Below are 24,255 nucleotides of genomic sequence, written 5' to 3' on the forward strand. Positions count from 1 at the left end.
CAGGAATTCATCATCAGTTTCAATCCCTCCAGGTGTTCTCTTTCATTTCCATTAAAATACTCTCCATTCAGCCAAAATTTTACTTAGTTTTCACTATTTTTTACTGAGAAATTCAAATGTACTGAGAAAGAACTGTAATAAGGCCCCTAAAGATTTTATTCCTGAGTAAGTGACACATAGAAACTTCTCCTCCCTGCAGTTGAGAAAATTGTATTACTATGCACAATATTGTCATTATCCTCTCCACTATTATGCCTAGACCTAAGGAAGTTGAAATAGCTACTTCATGCTGGTGAAAAGTGGACAGAACTAGAGGAAAATGTAGTAATAATAATAATAATAGTAATAATGAAGGCAACAAAACCAGACCAGAATTGAAGATATTTTTAAAGTACTTACCCAGCATCAGTGCTGTTGCCACACAGTAACACATCTTCCGTACCATTTTTTATGAAATAGTTCACTGCAACAGAAATAGAAAAATGGCCTTTTAATAACACATTCTGGGAATGATAACATTCAAAAATATCATCCACCAACCAGCATATTCAATTGGGACAGCAACTGAGAGATGAATGGCATGCTTTTGCTTTGTTTTGCTACTTTTAACTTCTATGAATTGAAAAAATAAATATATTTTTTCAAATTTCTGCAAGAACTTGCTGTTTGTATTCCAAATCTGACCTGCTTAATAAGATGATGATGGGCTGTGGGCAATGTTTTTAGGAAATGCTATTCAGCCATGTCTCTCTGCTCAAACCAAGAACATTGTTACTAAATTCTGTAAATGTAATGAAACCAAACCATATGCTAGCCTGTAACTTTTAGTCTCTACACTGATGAGACACATATTAATTGAAGTTTGTGGCAGAAATTACTGACTCATAGGTTAAAAACGTAACCAGTTATAACTCAGAATGTAACAATATTAACAAAGCAGCCCACTCCCTCAGTCTGGTGGATTCTGCTCAGCAAAGGAAACACACAGTATAAAGCAAAAAAACCAAAAATGTACCCTGTTAAAGATCAAACAAACAAGGAAGTATTCACAAAGACAAATATTTATCACTGTAGTCATCTGTAATGGCAATGGAGAGAGACAGAAACTTCTCAAGGGAGCCTCAGAAGAGCAAGCTAAATTTAAGTGCTGTGGATCATTCCCAGGTTGACTCTCAATAAGGCTTAAGGAAGTTAGCATCTCCAGGCTAATGAGAGACTTTGCATCCACACTTCTTCTCTCCCCAGCCAACCTAGTCTAACATGCAGACCAACAGAACAGGAGGCCAATTCCTTCTCAAAAGGATAAGCAAAGTCAGGGAACATGAAGAAAAGATGTTCCAAGGAGCATCTCTAAAACCTGAATGGTGGCAGGGAAGAACAGATAAAAGCATTGCTCTAGAAACATAAAAAATGCAAAATGGAGATGTGCAGCTCACTGAGGAGGGGTAAATAACCTGCTGTGCTTTGCTGCAGCAGAGGGGACGTGATCCCCTCTTGGCCAAGAGATGGGGGTGGCAGCCTTGCCTGATAAGGCTTTGTGAGTAAAGGGGCCTCTGCAGATGCTGCTCACAAGAGGTTCCCCATTCCAGGCTAACCCTCTGCTGTGAAATGTTTTAAAAATCAAGAGTGACAGCTTATCCAGGCGGGCTATGCAGAGAATGCTCAGTGGCTCAAGCACTGAACAGATGTGCTGTGGCTTTCTCAGTAAGCTGTGAGCAGTGGAAAAGCCCTGCTCTGCTGCATGCCAAGAGGGAATTACTGCCCAGGAGCTTGTGGTTACAGGGGCACGTGATGGTGTTCACAAGTTATCAGAGCACAGATCCTGCTCACACTGGATGCTTTTCCACTTGGTCTGGTCACGTGGGCTTTCTACAGAAACACCTTGTGTGACAGCAGCACTCGGACCAGGTATGGTTAGGGTTGGTGATCAACCACCACAAAACAGGGAAAGATGCCACATCTGCATCAGCTTTCATCCTCCAGTTCTGCTGGGCAAGGACTTGTGCTTTTCTCAGGACAGGTGGCATCTTATTTGGGACACACAGAGTCAGTGACACAAACACACCAGACCCCTTTCTCTCTGAGCTAGATGGTCATCAAGGTCCTATCCAACACAAACCATTCTATGTTTCCACGTTTGATTGAAATCCTGGAGCACAGTGTTGGTTGAAAACCAAAACAAAACCTCCTGGTCAGCCAAATCAGAAGATAAGAACAGTCTGAGCACAGGATTAAGGAGGACAAGGATTCTTTGCGTGCAAACAAGAAATCTGAAACCTCGAAAACACAAAATACTGTTGTATTTTCTGCAATACATTTCTGCTGTTGACTGAAGCATTTACATTTCTAAACCACGCAGCAAGGCAGGTGCCACAGAGCCCCATGAGATGCAGGCTGAGGAACTGGTGTGTAGGTGCTGCTGGGAGGGCACCCCTTCACCATGGGGTCTGTGCAGGGAGTGCCACAGCCCCTGTGACAAACCTGGGGCTGAGGAAAAGGCAAACTCCCGATTCCCCACTGATAAATGAAAGGGGGATTAGAGCTCTACACCCAAGGAGACAAATTGCTGCATTATCAAAAATGTGCACAACAATCAATCTTTGCTTCAAAGCCCCTTGGGTTGGGTTTCAATCAAGCCTGCTGGGCAATCAGGGAGCTGCAAGAAGCAAACAGGCATCGCTCTTGCTTTAAAGAATGAACACCCTTGGTGCCACATTAACCCATGGCCTCAGCTTCCCTTCAGTTAACTCTAACCTGGGCAAAGAACTGGGAACTCCTTTTTCATGCAGAGCGGGATTTTCTCTCTGAAAACTGTTCAAACTGAGCAATGCCACATGAAAACACAATGATTTTTCATTGCCTTGAAGATTGCAATTAATTTTTTGTTTGCTTTTCACTGAAAAATATCAACTTGTGAGTGGGGAAAAAAATAGGAAAACAAATATGGAAAATAAAACTGAAGACCTCTATTTTAGGTGCTTACTTTTGGGGTTTTTTCTTAATTTTTGAAGTGAAATTAAGCCAAAGCCATTATATTGCAGAACCTCTGTGTGTGTACATAAACTTTATGCAGCGTACCGTTCTTTCCAAAGGTAATGCTAATTTCTTTTTTCTTTTTTTTTACCAGCTTTACTAAGCTGTTGGTACATGCTGCTTTTTAGGAATTTTTCTACAGGAATTTCCAGAGTAAGGTACCTACCTGGTCATATTGAAAGAAGTAAAAATGGTCCGAATAACAAGGTCCCCTTCAAGCCCTTGTTCTGCCTCCTACACTTCTCAAAGCGAATAACAATGGCCATAATTTTAAAGTCACTAAATGCAAGTGGGTAAAACCACAAATTTTCTGTGACTATTCTTGCAATATCTCCCTCCCAAAGTTAGTTCCTCATCATTTTGTCTGTTTCATTCTACACTTTTTCTGATTTCTCAATATCTTACAGGTTTCTGCATTGCTCCCTCCCACACCAGGTGATTCTAACAGAGTAAACATTCACAGTGCCTCCACTTGTCAAATTAACAGGAAAAAAAAGAAAGAAAAAAGCAAACTTCCTCAAAAAAAAAAATTCTAATTAAATATATGCTCCAGCTTGTGCTTTCCACACCTTTATCACAGAACTGAGCAGAAAGCCAGCAGGGTACATAGACTGCAGGGTAGAATGCAGGGTAGAAACCTTCCTCCTTTCTGTGTGAAGAAGGAAATTCTTCTCATTCAGAAAACTGAAAAAGGTTTGGAGTCAGCTTAGAAAAAATATGTTCTGCCTCTAGTTTCTGCTCCCCCTTTGAAGGCCCTCCTGAAACGTTATTTTGACTCATCTTACAACATATTAATTCCAATTAAAAATAAAACCACCACCACAACCCCATATATTATCACACTTGCATAAAGAGCAACATTCAAATATCATTAGTCACTGCCCAGAGAAGAGTCCTCTGGCTTTCTAACAAAAACTTCAGAGAGGTGTTTGTTATCTCGGACTATTTATTGCAGACACACGGGCACTCGCTGGTTGGAGACTTTCTCCCAGCGCCGGGGCTGGCACAGAGCGCTGCCAGCCACCCAACATGCCCATTCCAAATTTAAAATGCAGTTCAGAAAGCTCCCTCTCCTTACAGCTGTGATATGTGGCACGGAGAGGAAACAGACAACACCCCCTCCTCGCCCTTTCGCCCAGCGGCGCGAACGCGCTCTGCCTCCCGGTAATTCACGATAATTAAAACGAATCCTGGCTGCACTTGCCGTGTGCACGCTGTGTCACACACGGCGAAGCTTCTAATAAATGAAATTGAGTTTGAAGATGAAAAACATGCCTCACAAAAGCCATGGAACAGGCTGTATTAAGGGTGTTATTAGGGGGGAATGCTTGGGGAAAAAATGGAGCTGCCGGTTGGTTCTTCCCGGCTGAAAGGGGTTGTAAATAATTATAATAATCAGTTGCTTTCCTGTTGCTCAGCCCCTGACAGGAGATCTCGCTCTCCTTTGCTGTCCCCTGGCATTTGCTGCTGCTGACCCTTCTGCTGAGTTTGAGAGGCTCTTGGGTGCTCTCCTCTCTTTGCTTCCCATCCTCCCTCTTTCCCTGGGAAATCACTTCTAACCCAGCTCTCTGATGTCTCCACACTCTGCAACTACATAGAAGGCCATTTCCTTTTTGAAGGAAGTTTCCTTTTTGAAACTTCAGTTCAAAAAGGAATAGGAGGAGCTACAACCAAGATGGTTGGGTGGGTAGAGGGAGCAGAGATCAAGGGGACAACTTTATGTAAAGCATTGGCCACTGCATGACTCTGTGGGAAACACAGCCTGGAATTCTGGGCATGAGTTGTCCTGCAGGAGATATGGAGGGGCTGGGAGGAGGTTGTAGAAAATCATACAACCAGGTGGTGGAGGGGAAAGTGGTCTCCTACAGGACTCCTGCAAGAGTCTCTCCGGTAGGTTCCTGTTAGTGCTTCTCCCCACTCTCCAGACAAGTCAGAGAAACAATTTCCCTGCCAGGCTCAGCAGTCACCACCGCACAGAAAATATCTCCAATTTTGACAGTAAAGCTTTTCCCCCCTTTGTGTAAAAGCCACTAAAAATATCAATCAAGCCCTCTTGAGCTAGATGGCTCCCGTGCACTGGGAAGAGGCTCCGAAAGCCTCAGAGATCCACAGTACCTGGTTTGTGCTGCTCACATGGTCTGAGGGAACAAAAAGCACATCAGGAGAGGAGGAAAAGCACATCAGGAGAGGAGGAAAAGCACACCAGGAGCTTTTGGAGGTGCGCACTAGAGCAGAGCAGAGAATGCAGATGCTCTCAAATTGGCTTGGGGATCTTGCCAAGCCCAGGAGCATCCCCAGGAAGGCAAGACAGGAGACAATGACTAGCAATAAACACACATGCTGGCTTTTAAACATCTTCAGAAAATCTCCTTCTATGCCTCTGTGCCTCACCAGTCACTCAGACCCCCACTCTTAGGGCTGTAGGGTGCATAGAAACTAAAAGCATATTTAGTACTACTTGTTTAGACATATGCTCCACATGAATAGGCAGCAAAGTGATGAAGTGGGCTCTCTGGAAGTTTTGTAGAGGCTTTGTGGAATTTCTTTCATATGTTTCACACAAAAGAATTAAAATCAAAAGCTGCTACAAAGGTCAAATGCATTTCTGATTACAGGAAGATGATGGAAAAATAGAAAAAAAAACCCAACTTCTGCACTTACTGTGATAAAGACAACAAATAAATTGGATCAAGAAATGGCTGGGAGACAGAAAACATAGGTTAAGATGAAAAGTCGGTGTGCAGGATCTCTGTGGGCTAACAGAGGGCTGCACCTGCACTTCTTTGTTACATTTATAAGAACAAGGGAAAGAGAAGGTGAGCAGAGAGGTAACGACATCTCCTATGCACAGTATTTTCCAGGTAAAAAAAGTCTGAGGCATGGACTGAATGAGGAGCACTGGAGACACCTACTCCACTAAAAAAAAGGAGCAGAGAAATGCAAAATGGAATATTAAGCTGTCATAAAGTGAAGCAAAGCAGAGTGGAAGAAAATCTCACCTATTCATAACCTTGTCAGCCCTTAAATTTCCTCTAAAAGTTCAGATAAGAGAGATGGATTCTTTTTTTGGTAGGGTTTCTTAGTCAACACTTTTATGTAATACGAAGCTGTGATCAGAGGAAAGTGTAATATTGATATACAGGAGGGCAAGGATGGAGCAATATGGACAAGGGGATCAAGTGCAGCCTCAGCCAATTTGCAGATGACACCAAACTGGGTGGGAATGTTGATCTCCTGGAGGGCAGGAAAGGCTTCTCACTCTTTACAACTCCCTGACAGGAGGGTGCAGCCAGGTCAGGGTCAGTCGTCTCCCAGGGAAAGAGTGATGACAGCACTGGGAGAATTACTTCAGCTTGTACATGAGGAAGTTTGGATTGGATATTATGAAATATTTCCTCATGGGAAGGGTTATCAGGCCTGGGAGGTGGTGGAGTCACCACCTCTGCAGGTGTTCAAAAGATGTGTGGAGGTGACACTTGGGGACAGGGTGTATTGGTAGGCTTGGCAGCGCTGGGGTAATGGTTGATCTTGATGATCTTCAGAAAGACCACTTTCAATGCTTTCAGTAGGATACCTGCCAGACTGGAAAGTATTGGGAAGTAATGAGAATGACTGGGAAAATTCAGGAAGAGCAGCAATTGAAAAAATGGGCATCTTTTATCCTAGGAAAAAAAAGGTGACTATCACAGTAAAAAAATTGCATGTCTTGTGGAAAAAGAGAACAGGGAGCTTTGTGTGCTCCTAGTGACAAGAACATGATAACAATGTTTTTTGCCTTAAGAAAATGGAAGGGGGAAAAGAAAAGAAGAATTTTCAAAACTAATGATAAAGGAAATATTTTTCACTATATTTCCCATTTGAACTGCTGAAGTTGCTGCTGCAGGCTGCCCCTGTAGACAAAACATTCAAAGAAAGATTTGTTGCCTGTGTAGATAAGGATATCCTGAGTTACAACAGTTATTGTTAATAGAAAATGAGAAAAATATCTATACTTTGAGCTCTACTAATCATTTGCTGGAGCAAATGGGATTGTTCAGTGGCACAGAGAGATGCTGCTCTAGGTATGCCAGGGCCAGATTGAGCCTGGGAATTCCCATATTTTATCTCTACCACACATGGGGGAGTTCAACACTGATGGAAATTATCAGGAGAAAATATATCTTTACCTATTCCATAAAACCAGTGCAATAAGAGCAAACAGCAATGCAAGTTATTCTCTGCTCAAGATGCTCCTGGGCTCAGAGGTAAAAGCAGAAGATGCCTCTTGCCTTTGTAATGCACTTTATTGCTGAACCTGGAGCACAGAGCATTCCATGGACAGACCTTAATGAGCACACAGAAAGTCCTTTTAAATGCACATCACTGTTCAAGCCAGGTGGTGTTTTAACTCTGTAGTTTATGAACAATTTGAAGATGCAGGAAAACTGAAAATCTTTAGTCTGAATTTTTCATGGCAGATCTTTCCTCAAGCAGATCTCTCCTTTCTATTAGCAGTAGTGAGAACAAAAGGTGGAACTGAGATAGAAATCCTCCTGTTTCATAAAATATTCCAAATATTTACAATATAAGAACATCATCTTTCACCACAAGGCTGAAAAAATAATCTTACTGGATGGTCAGGAAAAGACTGTATTGGATTCAGCATTATCAATTCCTATGGTTTTCTGATGCTTACACCTCTGTTGGGGTTTTCTTTTTGTATTTAGCTTAAAAAATTAAAGTGCACAGGTACAATACCCATGTTAATAACACATCAGAGCCTTAAGTTTTGAGCATTGATGAAGCTAGTTATCAAAAGACCCACAGTACTTGAACAAAGCCACAATATTTATTACAGTTAGAGTAATGTCAATAGATCCCATGCTGACAAGCACCATCTGAAAGCTCAGAGAGGTTCCTTGTTTTAATCACTGGTTCATTCACAATCATACATTAAAAAAACACCTATTCCAGTCCCAACTTGATTTATTGCTTCTCTCTTTCCTCCCACCTCCATAATTATTCATCAAACACTCACTGTCTTCTATTACCACCTCAGACAACGCCTCAGACACTTCAGCTCTCCCCAAACTGGCCATATTTATTATCTGACTTGGACAAAATTCTTCTCTCTACAGTTCCCATACAGATTCAGAGTGTCTGTTCATAGAGCTCTATTTCAGGGGTTGTGGAAACAAAAACGATTCCATCAGGCAGAGATAACAATCAGGCACAGAGCTTAGAAAAGGTACCCACAGCCTCATCTACATGCAGATGTACATTTCTATATATTCACACTTCTGTGCCTCAGCATCTCTTCCACACAAGCCTTTGATGCCTTCCCAAGTGCCCAATACCATGATTTGGATGGGTATCCCCAAAGCTTCACATACTCTATGCATCTTTCTAAATATAGAACCTGAAGCAACCCTAAGTCTTCTGGGTCTAACTGGAGGTGACAAAAAATATTATATTAACCTTGATCTGGATTTTTCCTTTTAAAAGTTGTTTTGTTTTTTCCCCCAGATCACTGTTAACCACACAATTTGACTCCAGAAGAAGAGAAAAATCACTGCCTTGAAATGAATGCCAGAAACTACTCTAGAAGAAAAAAAGAACCCTGAAATACCTGTTTTAAGCCATAAAAATAGTAGCTGATTCCTCCCACTTAAAGGCTCATAAAGCTTGAACATTCATTTATTTTACTTGTTAATTTTTCTTAATGTCAATTGCTTGGACAAGACTATCTAATGGAAATTACAGGGTTGCTCTTTTTTACCTTAAAATATTCTGATTTTGAGAGGAAAACGTATAGAGAACAGTTTGAAAACAGGACTCTTTCAGAGTGTCTTAAACAAGGTATTTAGTCTAAAGAAAAAGAAAATGCTGGGGTTTAAGACTATCATTCCATAAATGACTTTATATAATTTAATTATATTTTTAAGGTTCTTCTCTAAAGCTTTTTTTCTTGTGCTTTCAGCCCTTACATTAAACCCTGCTCAACAAAGGACTCAGATTTCTACTTACTGACTAGTCAATAATCTATTTTCATAATGGAATGCATAAAGGACATTAAAGATTCTAAAATCACCAGCTACATGAACCAGCTACACCCAGTCCATTGGTACTTCTCGAAGCCAGTGACACATCTGACATCCTGTAGCTTTTAATCCTTTCTAACTCATTCATGAAGCTTCACTTCATCAAAAACATCTTTAATTTAAACACCACAGCCCAAGACAAGCTTTCCAGAGTGTTATTTGGAGCTGCTTTCCTAGAAATCTTTACAAGTATTGAAATTAGGCTTATTGTTTTTCTAAACTATTAACTCTCCTAATGATAACCAACAGCACAATGACTTTGACATTGATATATTGATCTCATAATTTTCATAATGCTGTGGGTGCAAACTATCATTATTTTCAACTTTTTTTCCCCCTTTATTTCATTTTTTATGTACAATCACTGCTGCAGCTAAAACTCTAGTCTTCCAGGTTTGTTATTATTAGTATCTAAAAATAATCCTCCTTGGGCTTATTGATCACAATCTCTTACCAAATCTAGAACTGCAGGTAGGAAAATAATTACCTATCAGTAGTCACCATTTTCCCAGATGAATGATTGTAATTTTACCACTGGCACTTGACATGAAGAATTTTTTAGCCTGATTCTATCTGATGCTCAGCTGTCTCTCATCCCACAATCCATTCATTCAAAGAGCAGTGGCACAGAGGGAACTGGGAGACCTGATGAGCTGCTTCTCCCTTAATCTTCATTTTCCCCCCTCTCTAGGTTTGCAGTGGTAAGCATTGCTCATTGGAGACAAAGCCAGAATGGAATAATTTTTTTGATAAGCCTTCTTCTTAGAAGTTCCTGTTTAAATTTTGAACCATTCAAATGGGTAAAAAGAATATGAAAGTGCTCTTGTTCATCCCAAAGAGAGGTGCCCAGCAAAAGGCAGATTTTAGACCTGAATCTCCACTGTAAATTGAGGAAAGACTAAAAATTTGTCTCATCTTACCATGACTATTGTGCCCAGAAATTAAGCTGAGATACCAGAAGCACCCACAGTAACTCAGCAGAAGTTTCTTCCACAGAGTTAAGCTTTTAATGACAATGCCTGGACACTTTCTTTCTTGATAGTCCAATCAGGAATATTTGGTCACACTTTTATATTCTAGGACTTTTAATTCCAGTGTTTACTGAACCTAAATAAGAGCCAGTCTGAATTCTCCCACCAGATCTCCATGCTTACAATTTTGCCTCTTTCTTCTCAAGTTACCTCCAGCTGCAGAAGCCATTGAAATGATGGCAAAGAGAAGCAAAATGTTGAGAGGACAGGCAGGAATTCCTTATGGGATTTAGTGTGTGATCATCTCATGGCAGATGGAGGGGAAAACTCAACAATTCTCAAATACATTAGCAACCTTGCAATGCAGGATTGACAAGATTTATAGAAAAAAGACTTTTCTTGAACACACTGGTAGAACAGGAAAGTGTCCATGGGTCTTGAGTATGGAGTTAAGGGAAGGAGCTCCAGAAATCTGGGGTTGTGGTGGTTATTTCCTCAGGGATAAACCAAAAATCAAGAGCTACCACATAACTGTGGTTAAGCCAGTGATGACACAAAGTTATAAACTAACATTTTTTCCCGTATATAAAACCAAAATGAGAGGATCTAGAAAAAAGATGAGAAAAAAATTTCCTGCCTGGAGGTTGAAAACAGATAAGGAAAGATTACAGAACTTTGTCCAGATATGAAGTAAGTTTTGAATAAAAAAGAAGACCTGGAGCTATCCTGGGCCATTCCAGAGACACAACCAAGATGTCCCCTGTAGCAAATGCCCACAGCACACAATTATCTCAAACTAAAAAGGGCTTTGAAAGACTCAAAACCAAGTTCTTATCTTCCTTCACACCTCATGACTAAATCTCTCAACTATTTCCTCTGCAGCACCAAACAATTCTTCCCTCTATTACCCTTTTAAGGGGTTTTACTGATTTCTGTTTTTTCATTAATGCAAAAAATGGTTATAAGGCACAGGAGGAGGCTGATGCCATTTCAGAGGTTCCCTGCTGTCCTTTAAAATAATAAAATGTTCTTAAAGAATCAAAAAAAAATTTTTGCCTTTCAAGGAGAGAACTGTCACATCACCCCATTTTAATTCTCTATTTTGGTGTCCTGATGAACAGAATTAAGAATTTCTCCAATTTCATTTTCAGTCGTTTGCACTCCTTTATATCTTTGCCTCCCCCTTTTTCTATAAAGTATTAATATGGATCTCTGACAGTACTTCAGGTTTCTGTTTTCTGGGTTTTTTAGATCAGCAATCCTTCTCCAAACTAAATGACTCAGCCACATTGGTTTTGAAATCTCCAAAGAGCTCTTGTAATTTTCTGTGCTCCCTTTGAGTGAACTCTACTATCTCAACACGCTGGCCAATTTTCTTCTCTAGTTCTTCTTCAGAACAAACACTGACATGATTCTGTTCCTTAATATATTCCTCTTTTTATCTAATTTGGTCTACCTACACTTTAATCTAACTGTATGTATTGCTTAATTCCCTGCAGTACTTGAAATTCGGACTGTTATTAAATTGTGGTCAGTGCCTCTCCCTTAAACGGTCGCTTCATTTCACCATAATACTTATGCAAAATGAAACACAAAGCACTATCCCATCTAGTCACAAAATGAGCCAGTCCTTCCATTTCTGAATCACTTTAGTGCAATAGGGGGTGTTAAATGAAAATCCTATTTAATATTGTTCTCTCTTGCCTAATAGCTAAGCCTCCTCCTTGAGCATTTTGAGGAAGGCTTCATTGTTCTTATTCAGAGGTCACTATTTTTTCTTATAAATCTGTTATTCTTCTTGGTCTTCAGGGGCCTGCTGCATTGCCTCGACACTTTCACAATTTTAGTAATTTCTGTCTAACCAAAGTAAGTGATAACTGTTTGTCATAATGCACCATGTCTTTATTTTCAGGTATTATGAAAATACTAATTAATTTTATTATTATTACTTCCTAGTAATACACTGTGGTCAAAATTTAATTCACTTTAATCCATTATCTCACCTAGTTGGTTATCTTTGTAATGGGAAAATCTCCTCTAGTGATAGCAAGTATATTTTCATGACCCTATTAACCATTGCAGGATTTCCTATATGGATTTCTGGGAGTCTGCCCTCCTCCCATATCAAGACTGCATAAATAAACTTGCTCATGGTATGCTGGAGCAGCTGTACAATTCCTCACATTTAAAGCAATGCTGCAGCTGGCCCTGACATTATCTGTATTTTAACAGAATTTCCTGTACCACATTTACCCTATTTCCATTTCCAGAGAGCCAAACTATCTTCATGGCCCCATTTCTTCCTTTCACCTTTCTTGCAGGGCTTTATGCTTCCAGCCATCACTGTTTTGTCTCTCAATGCCTCTGTGAGAGAGGGAAAGCAGCTCCTCACACAGGTCTCAGTCCTCTGTGGGTAGAGGAGCCCTGAGGTGCCTCAATCCAGCACAGGTGCACAAATATCTTTACCAGTTCCTCGCTGGAAGCAGGGATGGGATAACACTTCAGCAGGTTCCACATCACCCAGCAGAATTCCAAGAGCTGATAAGGCTCTGATACAGGGGCATGAGAGGACACATAAGCTGATGGTCAGGGCCAGTTCCAAAAACAACCCTCACCCAGGCAGAGCTTTGTGACCTGTCCTTCCTTAATGCTGCATCCACCACATCATGCCCTAAAGTCACCCATGGTGAGTTTTCTATTTATTCCCTGAAGGAAACCTTCTTAACACCACTGCTTCCAGGGTTCTCAGACCACAGGGAGAGGAACTGATCAGAAAGGCCAGAAGTCACCAGTGGGGAATGGAGGGACTGCCCTTGGACAAATCCCTGGCTCAACAGAGCCCTGGGTCAAGCCAGGCAACTCCCACGAGTCAGATTTGGGGTTTTTATAGTGCAGGTGGCTGGAGATGTAGGACTGCAGGGTGCACAGAGTCAGAGCAGAGCTACCCCATGACAGAATGGCACTGCCTCTCTACCAAAATTCCACTTTATGGGTTGATTACATGGTTCATTTTTCTCCTTATAAGAAATAAAATAGAAAAGATCATGGGTTTGTACAGGATGGCCCCACCCAAATAATGAGTTAGGCCCAAACAGCAAAAGATTTCCTTAAAAAGCTTCTCTTGGGATTTTTCTGATTTATAAAAATTGAATTGCTTTGCTTTACCTTTTGAATGTTTTTAAGGCCATTAACTCAAATGTTGAAGTTTTTCTAGAAAATGCAAGAGCTATACAGTGTCTTCAGAGAAACAACATGCAAACCAGACCCACACACACAGAGCTGAGATTTTCATGTGATTGCTCTATTCCAGAAAACAGAGCTTTAAAAATATATGACCCCCTAAAACTGTGAAAATCATCAGTGAGGCATCTAGGACTTCATAGGAAAGCAGCAGAAGTATTTTCAGCATGGACTGTGAAGGCACCATAGAGATTCAGAGAAAGGTACCTAGGTCTTTCAAAACCACATTGGCATCATGATGAGCCAGTAGTCACATCTTGCTGATTGAGGTACAGATCTTCATCAATACAATTTAATTTTAAAAAACCACCAAACAAACAAACAAACAAAAAATCCCAACAAAAACACCAACTCAGAACAAACAAATAAAAATCCCCAAATCTCAAATGATCAGAAACCAGTTAGAGGGCAAAGAGGAGCTCACCTGGATCACTAAGGAATTCCTCAGAGTTGTTCCACGTCCTACCATCCAAGTACAGGGAGCCATTGGTGAAGTTAAACATGGTGTAATCCCTGACACATTTGTGTCTCAGGTTGCCCATGAAGAGCTGGAGGCCTATGAGGGCAAAGACACTCAAGCAGAAAACGGTCAGGATCATCACATCTGCAAGTTTCTTAACAGACTGGATAAGTGCCCCTACAATGGTCTTCAGCCCTAGGGAGATAAAAGCCAAGAGTTTATAGACTGAGAGACTGAAATGTGTCTGCAGACAGCTGCTTTTCATGATGAAAAACTGCATGGAAAGGGAAATCCGAAGGGCTTTGAGTATGTGTTTACAACTGGACGTCAGAAACGAGAGACAAGTGATCGCTATGAATGTGTGGTTTGGCCTGCTTTTGGACAAAAGTCCTGGAATTGCACAAACACTGGTTTAAAAATGGAGGGGAAGAACTGGATGGAGGGACAGTGAGATGTGAAACTACCCATGGATAAAGAAAATATGGAATGTTTTATATTTTCATGGAGCTGCAGTAAAGGTGGTAAAGCCTAAATCCCATTGAATATTGAAAACGTGAATTGCTTTTAAATCTCTCAGGTGATTCTGATAACTTTATCCCTCACATAAACAGATGAAGAGGTATGGAAATGCTGTTTATTCCCTGATTATTTTACATATTTTAGTGCCAAATCCAACATGCTGTCCTCATATGAATAATTCCTCTGCCTTCAATTCATTTGCTTAAGACAACAAGAATTTGGGATTAGAAAAAAAGCCAAATACAGGCAATCAAATAAATGCAGTGGAAATTATTTGAGTAAAACAACCTGAGGCTCCCACACTACCTGGGCAAAGTTAATCATTTTATAGTATGCTGCCAAAGTAGATAAATAATCCCATTGCATAACACCAAAGGCTTGGGTCACACAAATTAGCTTCTCTTTTATTATTTCACCCTGTAACACTAGCTTGAGTTTATTCTTCCATAAATATTCAGATAAAAATAATCATACAGTTTTCTCAAGTGATAGTTCTTGCTTTTGAAGTGTTCCTGGAGATCAGCACTGTTTGAGCTGACTGAATATTACATGACTAGAACAGAAAACCCCATTCTGTTTTAAAAAAAGACCCCTCTCTTCTAAACTGGTGTGCTGCAGCTGGACATTAATATCAGCTGCACATTGGTGGCAATTTTTTCATTTCTTTCCTATTTATATTTAATTATATTGGCAAGCAGTAATAAATGCTTCTGATAATCTGTGTCACCAGTATGGCAGCAATAAGAGAAATTGATTTAAATAGAAAAAAAAGAAAATGCAAAGAGGAAACAGGAGGAAATCTCCTGGGCAATATTCAGAAGCACATTGATTTGCTCACTGAATATGAACACACACATTAAATCTCAGTTCCCTGGAATTCCACCCCAAGAGTTTGGCAGCCACAAAGGCTGAGCTAGTGCTGCATAATTGGAAATAATGTGAAAATGTACTTCAGGACTCATAAGAAAGCAATATTAGCTTTTGGCTTTCCTTAAAAACCTCTGGTTGGAGTGAAGGGAAACCAGGGTTTCTCAGATGAGGATGAGCTGCTGGAATGGCCAACAGGTGCAGCAGTCCCTGCATCCTGCCACCTAAAATACTCCACTGCTGCATGGGATATTGCTGATCTGTGAATTAACAACTGTGACACGGCCCATTTAACTGAAAGGCACTGATCCACCAGGTGTGGGGAGCTCACAGAAGTCCCAGAAGGACCAGGTTGGAAGAGACCTTCAAGATCATCCAGTCCAACCCAGCCCCAACCCCTCAACTCAGCCCTGGCACCCAGTGCCACATCCAGGCTTTGTTAAACACACCCAGGGATGGGGACTGCACCACCTCCCCGGGCAGAACATTCCAGAACTTTATCACTCTTTCTGGGAAAAACCTTTTCCTGATATCCAACCTAAACTTCCCTTGGTGCAGCTGGAGGCTGTGTGCTCTGGTTCTGACAGTTGCTGTTCTCCCCACTAAATTCTTTGTTTGCCCCTCCAAAATTAGTTTGTGGCATGGTAAAGAGGGTTAGACAGCTCCCTGCTCTGCTCAAAAATAAAACATAAATTGTTGCAGGACAAACATTAGGCAAAACCTGGATTTTCATGCTACCTCTCCTCCTCACCAGAAAAAAGCTTTTACAAATGAGGTCAATTCTACTCAGATACTTAGAAAAAGGCTGACTTTGAATTTTTGAACCGATCTGTAGGCTTGGCTGCCTGTTTTCATGTCAAAATAAAATGAAACCTCTTCTGCTAATCTAGCCTTGAGAAAATTTTTTACCTGAACAGGAAGTAATTTTAGATGTAGCCCAATTCTGAAAGGACTTCTGGGGTGTCAGCCTTGCCCAGCATTATAAGATCTTTAAGACAGCTAGGTCTTACACAAGTAGTGAGGCAAGGAAGATATTTGCAAATAAACTAGATTTCTAAATTTTTTAAATCTAATATTCTGAAATATTTTCAGTGATTCTTATCATTGGTTGGCCTTTGAACGCACAGATGTTACTTCATTGAAGTTGGTTAAACTTGGCAAATCCAAATGTAAACTGAGTCTTAAGGAAAAAAATTCTACAAATTCTTTTGCTGCCATACTCCCTGTGAAATCCCTGCAGAACATTGATTTGTTTGTAATACAAATACAAACTTGGAGTCTGTATTTGTACCAAGTGCACTAATTAATCTTACTCATATGGGCAAGGACAATGGGAGTCCTAATACGAAGAGGGATAATAGTAGAGAAAAAACCTTACAAAATTCTAGTCACCAATAAAGACACTGTTTTCAAAATCAAGCCTCAGTATTGCCAATTTCAAGGTCACTTCATGAAACATGTTTTTCCCAGATTACTTACTGGAGTTTTAAATAAAATAGCAATTCTATACTCTTTGTTTCACAAGTTCATTCCTTGCAGGTATCAAATAATTTCTTTATGAGAGGGTTTTCTGCTCTACTTCCTTTTTAATTTTTTTGTTTTGTTTTGTTTTGATAGCTTACGAGCTTCTGAACAATTTAAGAAGATGATACTTTAGTAATACAATTTCTGTAATTAAAGACCATTTGAAAATAACTTGTACTCTGCCTCCTGGGCCTTTGTTAAAACTTTCCAGGAAAACACCAGAGTGTTGTACTTACAGCCAAACTGTTTTTTCTCACCCTTTAAAACCAAATTTTTCTCAGAAAAATAAGTAGCATCCATCAAGGTGGTTGACAAAACTAAGTGCCAAGGCTAAGGAAAATATTTAATTCATTGCTCATTTAAACTATCTGTGCCTCTAAAAGAGAAGGGCTGAGGGGAATTAAGGACACTCAGGACTTCTTGCAGGTGCTCTGCATCTCTCTGAATCAATTCCATGTTTTGTAAAAGCAATGCTAGATGTATTCAAATTTAGAGCACGGTTAAATCTTCTGGAGAAATAATCCTTCTTTGAAATAGTGCCAATGAGAGCATGGCAATATAGCTTAATAGAAGATATTATTTATGGGGCATTAAAGGCATTTACTTAATTCTTGCAAGTCAAACATCAAACCAGGCAGCATGCAGGAAAAAACCTGAGGATCTGATCCAAAGCTGAGTAACATCTACAGCTGTTAATAACAATGGGTCTATAGATTACTCCCTGTGGAGTAAATCAATAGCAGGCTTTTTCTGAATCACTGACTTCTTTCCACACCTCTGGGCCAAATCCTGCTTGCATGACATGAAAAAAACCACGAGATCCAAAATCAGTGGAATGAGGGCTGTATGGGCAGCCTGACATCTGCAGAGAACAAGAAGAATTTGGCCCAAATGTTCCTGTTAAGGCAGGTAGAAATTATCACATTCAGAGGTTAATCAAATAATCATTTTTCAAATGCAAATCAGAAACCATAGAAAATGCAAGCAACACCAAACAATGAGAAATGGCAAGATCCCAAAACACCATCCATTCCTTATGTGAGATGTGGGGAAGTATTAGCATAATTCAGTATGACATCCATACCAGATGTTGGCAATCACCTACAGAACATCAGACACGTTCATGCACAGTCTGGAAACAAGCGGGAAGGAGAAGAAAAATAAAAAAACACAAAAAAAGGAAAAAAAAAAAAGAAAAAAGAGTGTGTCTTGCAGCAGGGTTGTGTTCATCGAGCCCATTCTTTTCCCTGAGGATACACCTGTGTCCTGTAAATGTCTGCATGAGTCACAGGCATGTAGGGAGAGAAGGGCTCATCCTCGATGAGTGTATTTTGTCATTACTTACTGAGACATGGGGCAGCAGAGAGAGTTTAACAACGTGTTGGCAAACTTGAATTGGTGTCAGCATTCCTGCAGGCTGGCTTAGCATGGAAAAGTGACTGACAGTCCAGTCTCCAAGGAAAACACAAATATGCCATATGTTTCTCACCTCTGGGATAGTTACCTCGTGAGTTAAGTGATTTCCCCACCAAAAGGGTGACATTTACCTCCCTGCAGCAGGATTTCAGTGCAGTGAACGGGGGTCAGTCTCCTCCACACAGTCTTAATTCTTGTTCTCCGAGCTCTGTTCTGGCTATCACAGAGGCACTGGATAACATTCACAGCACTATTTATAGCCTTTAGTCTCACACTAACTTAAATGGGAGCTGGATCAGGCCCCAAAGTGCCTTGGCCCAATTTTCTATGAGGTCACCTTTCCCCGGTACCCTGTCGTTTTGTGTGAGATGTCCGTGGTGCACACGCCTGCTCCAGAAAGAGCAGGGGAACTTCTCTGGGTACAGCTGCACACAGGCAGTTTTCAAAATCCTGGGGGTGATGATGAGGATTGTGATGATGATGATGATGATGATGATGGCCTGCTTTTCGTGGTGTTTTTATGGAGAGGGTGTACCTCAGGGTTTATGTTATCTCAATTAGTACTTAGCAAAAACATCGGTGATTTCCAGGAGGATAAAATATGATTCAAGGCCCTCTGTTGTTGTTCCTATTGAGCCCACTGGGATTTGGATGGTCTGGTAATGGGATGCTAATGGGAGACAAATGAATGGCTTCAGTGGGTTGTTCTGCTGCTGACCATGGTTCCTATCTGACTAGAAAAACAAATGAATCCAGTTGCCATGGGAACACGCAAGACGCCAATTAGTAAATCAAATCACTGAGAGTTAAAGGTTTTAAAATGCTCCCATAGAGAAAATGTTACCTATTTCCAAGCACCTGAACCTGTACAAAACTTGTTTTCCTCTCATGGAAACATCATGGGCAAACATGGGAAAACAGGAAGAAATGGGTGTGCTCAGTGCAGAAAAAGGAAAATTGAGGAGTTCCATGGTCTTCTGGCATGTCCAGGGCTGCCACAGGAGATGAGGCACTGACCTGATGTTTTACACAGCTCCAGGGGAAAAAAGAGAGATCTGATGAAGCAAGAGAGAGGGAGGCTGCATTCAGAGACAGGACCTGCAGGTCCATGCACATGTGGAGCAGGATATTGGCACTCTGGCACTCAAACTGAGCCCCAGCTCTCCAGCGAGAGGGAAGCTGGCTGGTAGATGCCAACATTTGTGTTGTTGGTTCTGGATCTGAACCATCCACCAGGGACAAATCTTCTAATAACAAAAACAATGAGTCACTGGAACAGTTCCTGGACTTCTCAGGGAGACCCTGGGACCTCCACCTTTGAAGGGCTTCCCAAAGGAGTCAGGCAATAAATACCATGCCGTGCTTGAGCTGTGCTAAATGCAGCCTTAGGCCAGGGGAATGGACTCTGAATTTAGGAGATCTTTTTCAGCCCTTGGAGCCTGTGTCCCTCTAAAGATCCCTGTGCCTGCTTGAGCACTTAGAGCCAGACATTAAAGGTAGGTGAGATTTTTAAAAGCACTAATTGTCAGCTTTACTGACTCCCTCTGGAGTCAATAGAGAAAGTCATTGATTCCAAGTGAAGCAGAATGCCTTTGAAAAGCAGCCTCTAAGTGCTTTGCTGGACAGAAGCCTCGCACCACGGAGGACTTGGCCCGTGGCTTTCTGTAAACAATTTCACTGAGCACGGCGAGTCCGAGCATGGTTGTGCAAATAGAAGTACCTGATGGAAAAGTGATCAATTTTATTGAGGGAAAGCTCGGATATTTCCAAAGGAGAATACAACTTGGTGTTTTTTCACCTGGGATGTGAAAGAGGAAGCAAAAATAACAACCACCTTCTCCTCTCTATGGCAATTAACCCCAAAAATCTCATGAAAGATGCTAATGCTCATCATCTTTTCATTTTAACCCCCAAAATCTCATGAAAGATGCTAATGCTCATCATCTTTTCATTTTAACCCCAAAAAATCTCATGAAAGATGTTAATGCTCATCATCTTTTCATTTTTAAGCCTGCTGGGGGAAAATATTTCACCTCAGCATAATAAGCCTATGTTATCATTAAAAACTCAGGCTGGTCTCCAGAGAAACCACAGCATCATGTCCAATATATCTTTTAAAATATATATGCCTAACTGTAAGATGAACTGACTCCTCTGAAATTATCTGCTAATATTAAAAAAAAAACCCACCTTGTCTGTTTTTCACTGGCAGCTGTGGCAATTTGTAGCTCTCCACATTTGTAATTTAATACTCAGGGCACAGGTAATCTTGATGATAAAATCAAAGGCCAGATAGTCTATTAGCATGTTACATGCAGTTATGTCACCAAATAATTCAGGAACTTGTACATAAAAATGCAGTTATCAAAAAAACTAATCAAACATTCAGTCAGAATGAAAAAAGAGAATGTGAGTTATTATGCATTACTTTAATAAATAACAGTCCTCATTTTTTTTTCCTATTAACTAACAAATGGAACAACTCAGTGTTTAATATCACTGAAGGGTTTTGGTGTACTTGAATCTGGATATTTTGAATCTCAGCACTCAATTTTTTCCCCACTAAGTCATATCTTATCATTTGATGTAAAACAAGCTTCAACTCCTCCTCTGATATAGGACAGCAGAAAATTGTTATATATAACTCAGAAAAATGGGCATGCCCTGCTCTGAAGAGGCTCAAGCCTGAGACAAGATGTAAGGTGAAAGGTGTCCCCTGGAGATGGATGTCCCTCCAAGTTAAGTCTTCAAATTGCTATCAGAGGAATCTAGGAAACAAACTCTGCCTTTCTCTCTGAGTAGCCACTGTCATCTCACAGCATCTGTGAAGCTATGCTCAGCTCTGTTTCCAAAGAAAAATAAAAATCCTTTCTCGATGGAAATCCTGTCAGAGAAAACTTAAAAATCCCCACAAATCTCTGCAAATAGATTGTTCTTTAAAACTTAAAGACAAAAATTAAGACAAGTACCGGTTTCAAGGACCTAATGAATCTCTTTAAAACCTGTATTTGGACACACACTTCCAATGAAAAGTACCTTGCTTTCCCAGTAATTTCCCTGATTTCCATCACGGTAGTATTGGAACGAGGAACCAAACTCTAGACCCAAATATATATTTTTTTCTCAACACTTTCATTCCTGAATTCTCATTTCTGGCTCCATGTGGTGATGAGTTTTAATTTATATCCCTGCAAGTTTATGACACATAATTTGTTTAGATTGATACTATAGTGTATAATAGAGTGGGTGGAAAAGCCTTTCTAACCTAAAGATCTGTGAGTGAGAATCTGAGCAGTTCTCTCAAGGTTTTGAATATTTTTAACATGCAATTGCCAACATCTGTTCAGGATTATCACAGGTAGGATCTACCATGCATGGTTTTTGCTATCTTCTCTACCTTGTCATGCAGGTTGGAGATGTTAAACACTGAGGCTGAATGAGACCTGTCCATAGATAATGTTCAGCAAGAAAGTTTTGTTGCCTGGTTAGTCCTCAGTGGACTCAACTCTGCATAAATTACTTGATAATATTTTTCTTTTAATAGTAAGAGATTATACAAAGAACTTCTTTCACTACCAGATGTGTAATAAAACTGATTTTTCTTCTTTTTTTTTGAGGGGGTAAAGAGGGGGTAGATCATATCCTTGAAAATATGAGAAAACACGAGTAGAGGAAATGCTGAACCTACCAAAATAAACACTGAAATGTTTTCCAATCTCTTCAAGGCCCAAAATTTCAGCAGTGTTTCTATCACATGCAAATGGATAAACACCATGACAAATTAGGCTATCTGTGCCTGCAGTCTTGAAACCTCAGCTCACAGCACAGATTTAGATTCCTCTATCGATGTGCTCTTAAACATGAATATGCATTTTGAGGTCATTAACCTTCCATTTCTAAAAATCAATATCCAAAGGTTTTAAAAGATTTTCATTGCCATCTTCATAGGGTCCACAGATGAGCACTTTATGTATGTGATTCACGAGCCACTGTTCTTACTGCAGCACTTGTGAGCTCTGCAGTTTTGGAGGCACTCTCATTCCTTCTGCCCGCAAAAACCATTTGAAAAAACACGTGAAAAATAGTGTATTCTATTGACAGGTCACATTCCCTACATTCCTCCATTTCCTGATCAGTATCTATGGTTAAGTCTTTGGTAATTGCAGTGTTTACTACTGGAAATGGCATGTAGGCTTTAACTGCAGCCCGAGTGTTTAACCTGATTTTCACCTGAAATGACTGAGATTGTTTTCAGCGCCCGCAGCACTCTGAACGTTCGTAAGGCTGAGACATTGCCCAGGTCCACAAATTCAGTTATGTATCTGTAACAAGGGAAAGTCACACACAGACAATGACAAAACACCAGCCAAAAAAACAACAATCAAAGGGACAAAGAGAGACAGAGAAAGAATCACTTGTAGCTGAGAGCCAAAACGTAAGGATCAGGGCGTCTTACCTGGGATTACTGAAATAGTTTTTAAAGCTCTCAATACCCTGAAAGTCCGAAGAGGTGAAACACTGCCTACATTCACAAATTCTCCTACATACCTGTAGAATTAAGTCACAGTTATTTGGAATTATACAATAGAGTATGAGACTTGTCTGAATGTAGAAAGCATTCATACACAGTGGGAGTGAACGCAGCCAAATGAGAGATGCATCCACTTTTCAGGCTGTTCTTTGATGCCATTTGCCCCAGGTTTTTATTAGTGCACATCATTTCAAATGCTACTTGAACTATTAAACTTTTTTATTAGGCATCCATCCTTTAAAACTACTGGGTGAACTCTGCTATTGTGCTGTTCAGCCATAAACACTTTAAAGATTTTACCATCATGTAGTTGAACAAAAAAAAAAAAAAGATCTTTACATTATTGGAAATATTAAGAGTTATTTTGCTGTTTCAAATACTCGAGCAATTTTCACATAATAGCTTCTGAAAACTACATATAGGACAACATAGCAAAATAGTTCAAACATTTTGATTGGGTTATTTGGTTTAAGATGCTGTAGTTCTGTGGTAAAGCAAATTTTGGTTTCAAGAGATGCTTTAAATTGTATTTTGTTTTATATTTCAATTTCATGCCCTTCGGCTGTGGGAAGATGGAGTCTAAATGAATATAACTGCCATCCTACTAAAAACTCTTTATTATTAAAATACCAGTCCTGGCTGTTCCCTGCCATGCCTCTCTTGGTCATCCTGGAGACTCATCACATCCCAGCTAAATGCTCCCAGGAGGGAGCATTCCAGTCATGGAATGAGTTTCATTTAATCAGAGTTGTACAAAATGATTTCCTCCCAGTCAGTATGCAGAAAAACCAAAGTCACCACTGTATCTTCAGAACAACAGAGATCTTGGACCCTTGAATTTTACCTCTAAAATTCTACCAGATTTCATTCAACTGCCCTACTTCTTTGGGGCCTTTCTTACAGAAAAAACTCACCTGGTTATTTTAAAAAGCCTGCTTAAGTGGCCTTTGTCCAAAGGCCCCTGGGGAGGACAAAGCATCCTCTCCATATCTACTAATCCAGATTATAGCCTGGAAGAACAACATTGCTTCTCTTCATAATCTCACAGGGGAGTCTGGACAACGATTTACCTGTTTCCTCCCCAGCTTTACCTTGTGCTTCTCTCCCAAATTCTTCTTCAGCATGAAAGGTGAAGGAAAAAATAATTTGGGGAGAAGCACATTTTGGGATGGGACTATGGTTTTGCTGACCAGAAATTTCTAAAAACACTTTATAAATATGTGAACAAGCATATGAAGCAGATAATACTGCTGCTTCAAATAGTCAATTAGGATTTATTTCGGTCATTTCTTCAATTAAAATGCTGCTGACCATCTCTTCTGTACCAGGGAGTGAGAAGTAACTGGAATTCCTATGCTGAATCTTCCCATTAGCCAGGGAATTGCTTATTGTCTTTAAGATTTTGACAGGGCACTTCCCAACCCAGAGCTACAGCTGCCTCTTCATCTCTCCTGGAAAGAGGAACTAGTCTGGGAGAGAGGGATCTACACAAGGGCATTTTCATAATTTCTTTTGAACCCATCCCTGACCCCAGAGAGGGTCACAAGCCACGGCTCTGTCTGCTGGCACAGGACAGGAGAAAAGCCCTGGAGACCTGCAGCATGTCTTATTCTC

General features: G+C 40.3%; 1 protein-coding gene across 6 annotated transcripts in view; it reads right to left on the minus strand.

Moving 5' to 3' along the window:
• The window catches only part of LOC311156477 (sodium channel protein type 5 subunit alpha-like), a 216,366-nt gene that overhangs the window by 138,389 nt on the left and 53,722 nt on the right, over positions 1-24,255 (minus strand). For all 6 annotated transcript variants that reach the window (XM_084210431.1, XM_084210430.1, XM_084210428.1 and 3 more), the window contains exons 6-8: positions 22,341-22,432; positions 13,749-13,979; positions 400-463 (exon numbers count right to left, since the gene is read on the minus strand). In XM_084210431.1, coding sequence (XP_084066557.1) covers positions 400-463; positions 13,749-13,979; positions 22,341-22,432 — 387 coding nt within the window. The remainder of the gene's footprint in view (positions 1-399; positions 464-13,748; positions 13,980-22,340; positions 22,433-24,255) is intronic.

This window comes from Fringilla coelebs (assembly GCF_963513975.1).
Source record: "Fringilla coelebs genome assembly, chromosome: 1".
Taxonomy (NCBI): Eukaryota; Metazoa; Chordata; class Aves; order Passeriformes; family Fringillidae; genus Fringilla; species Fringilla coelebs.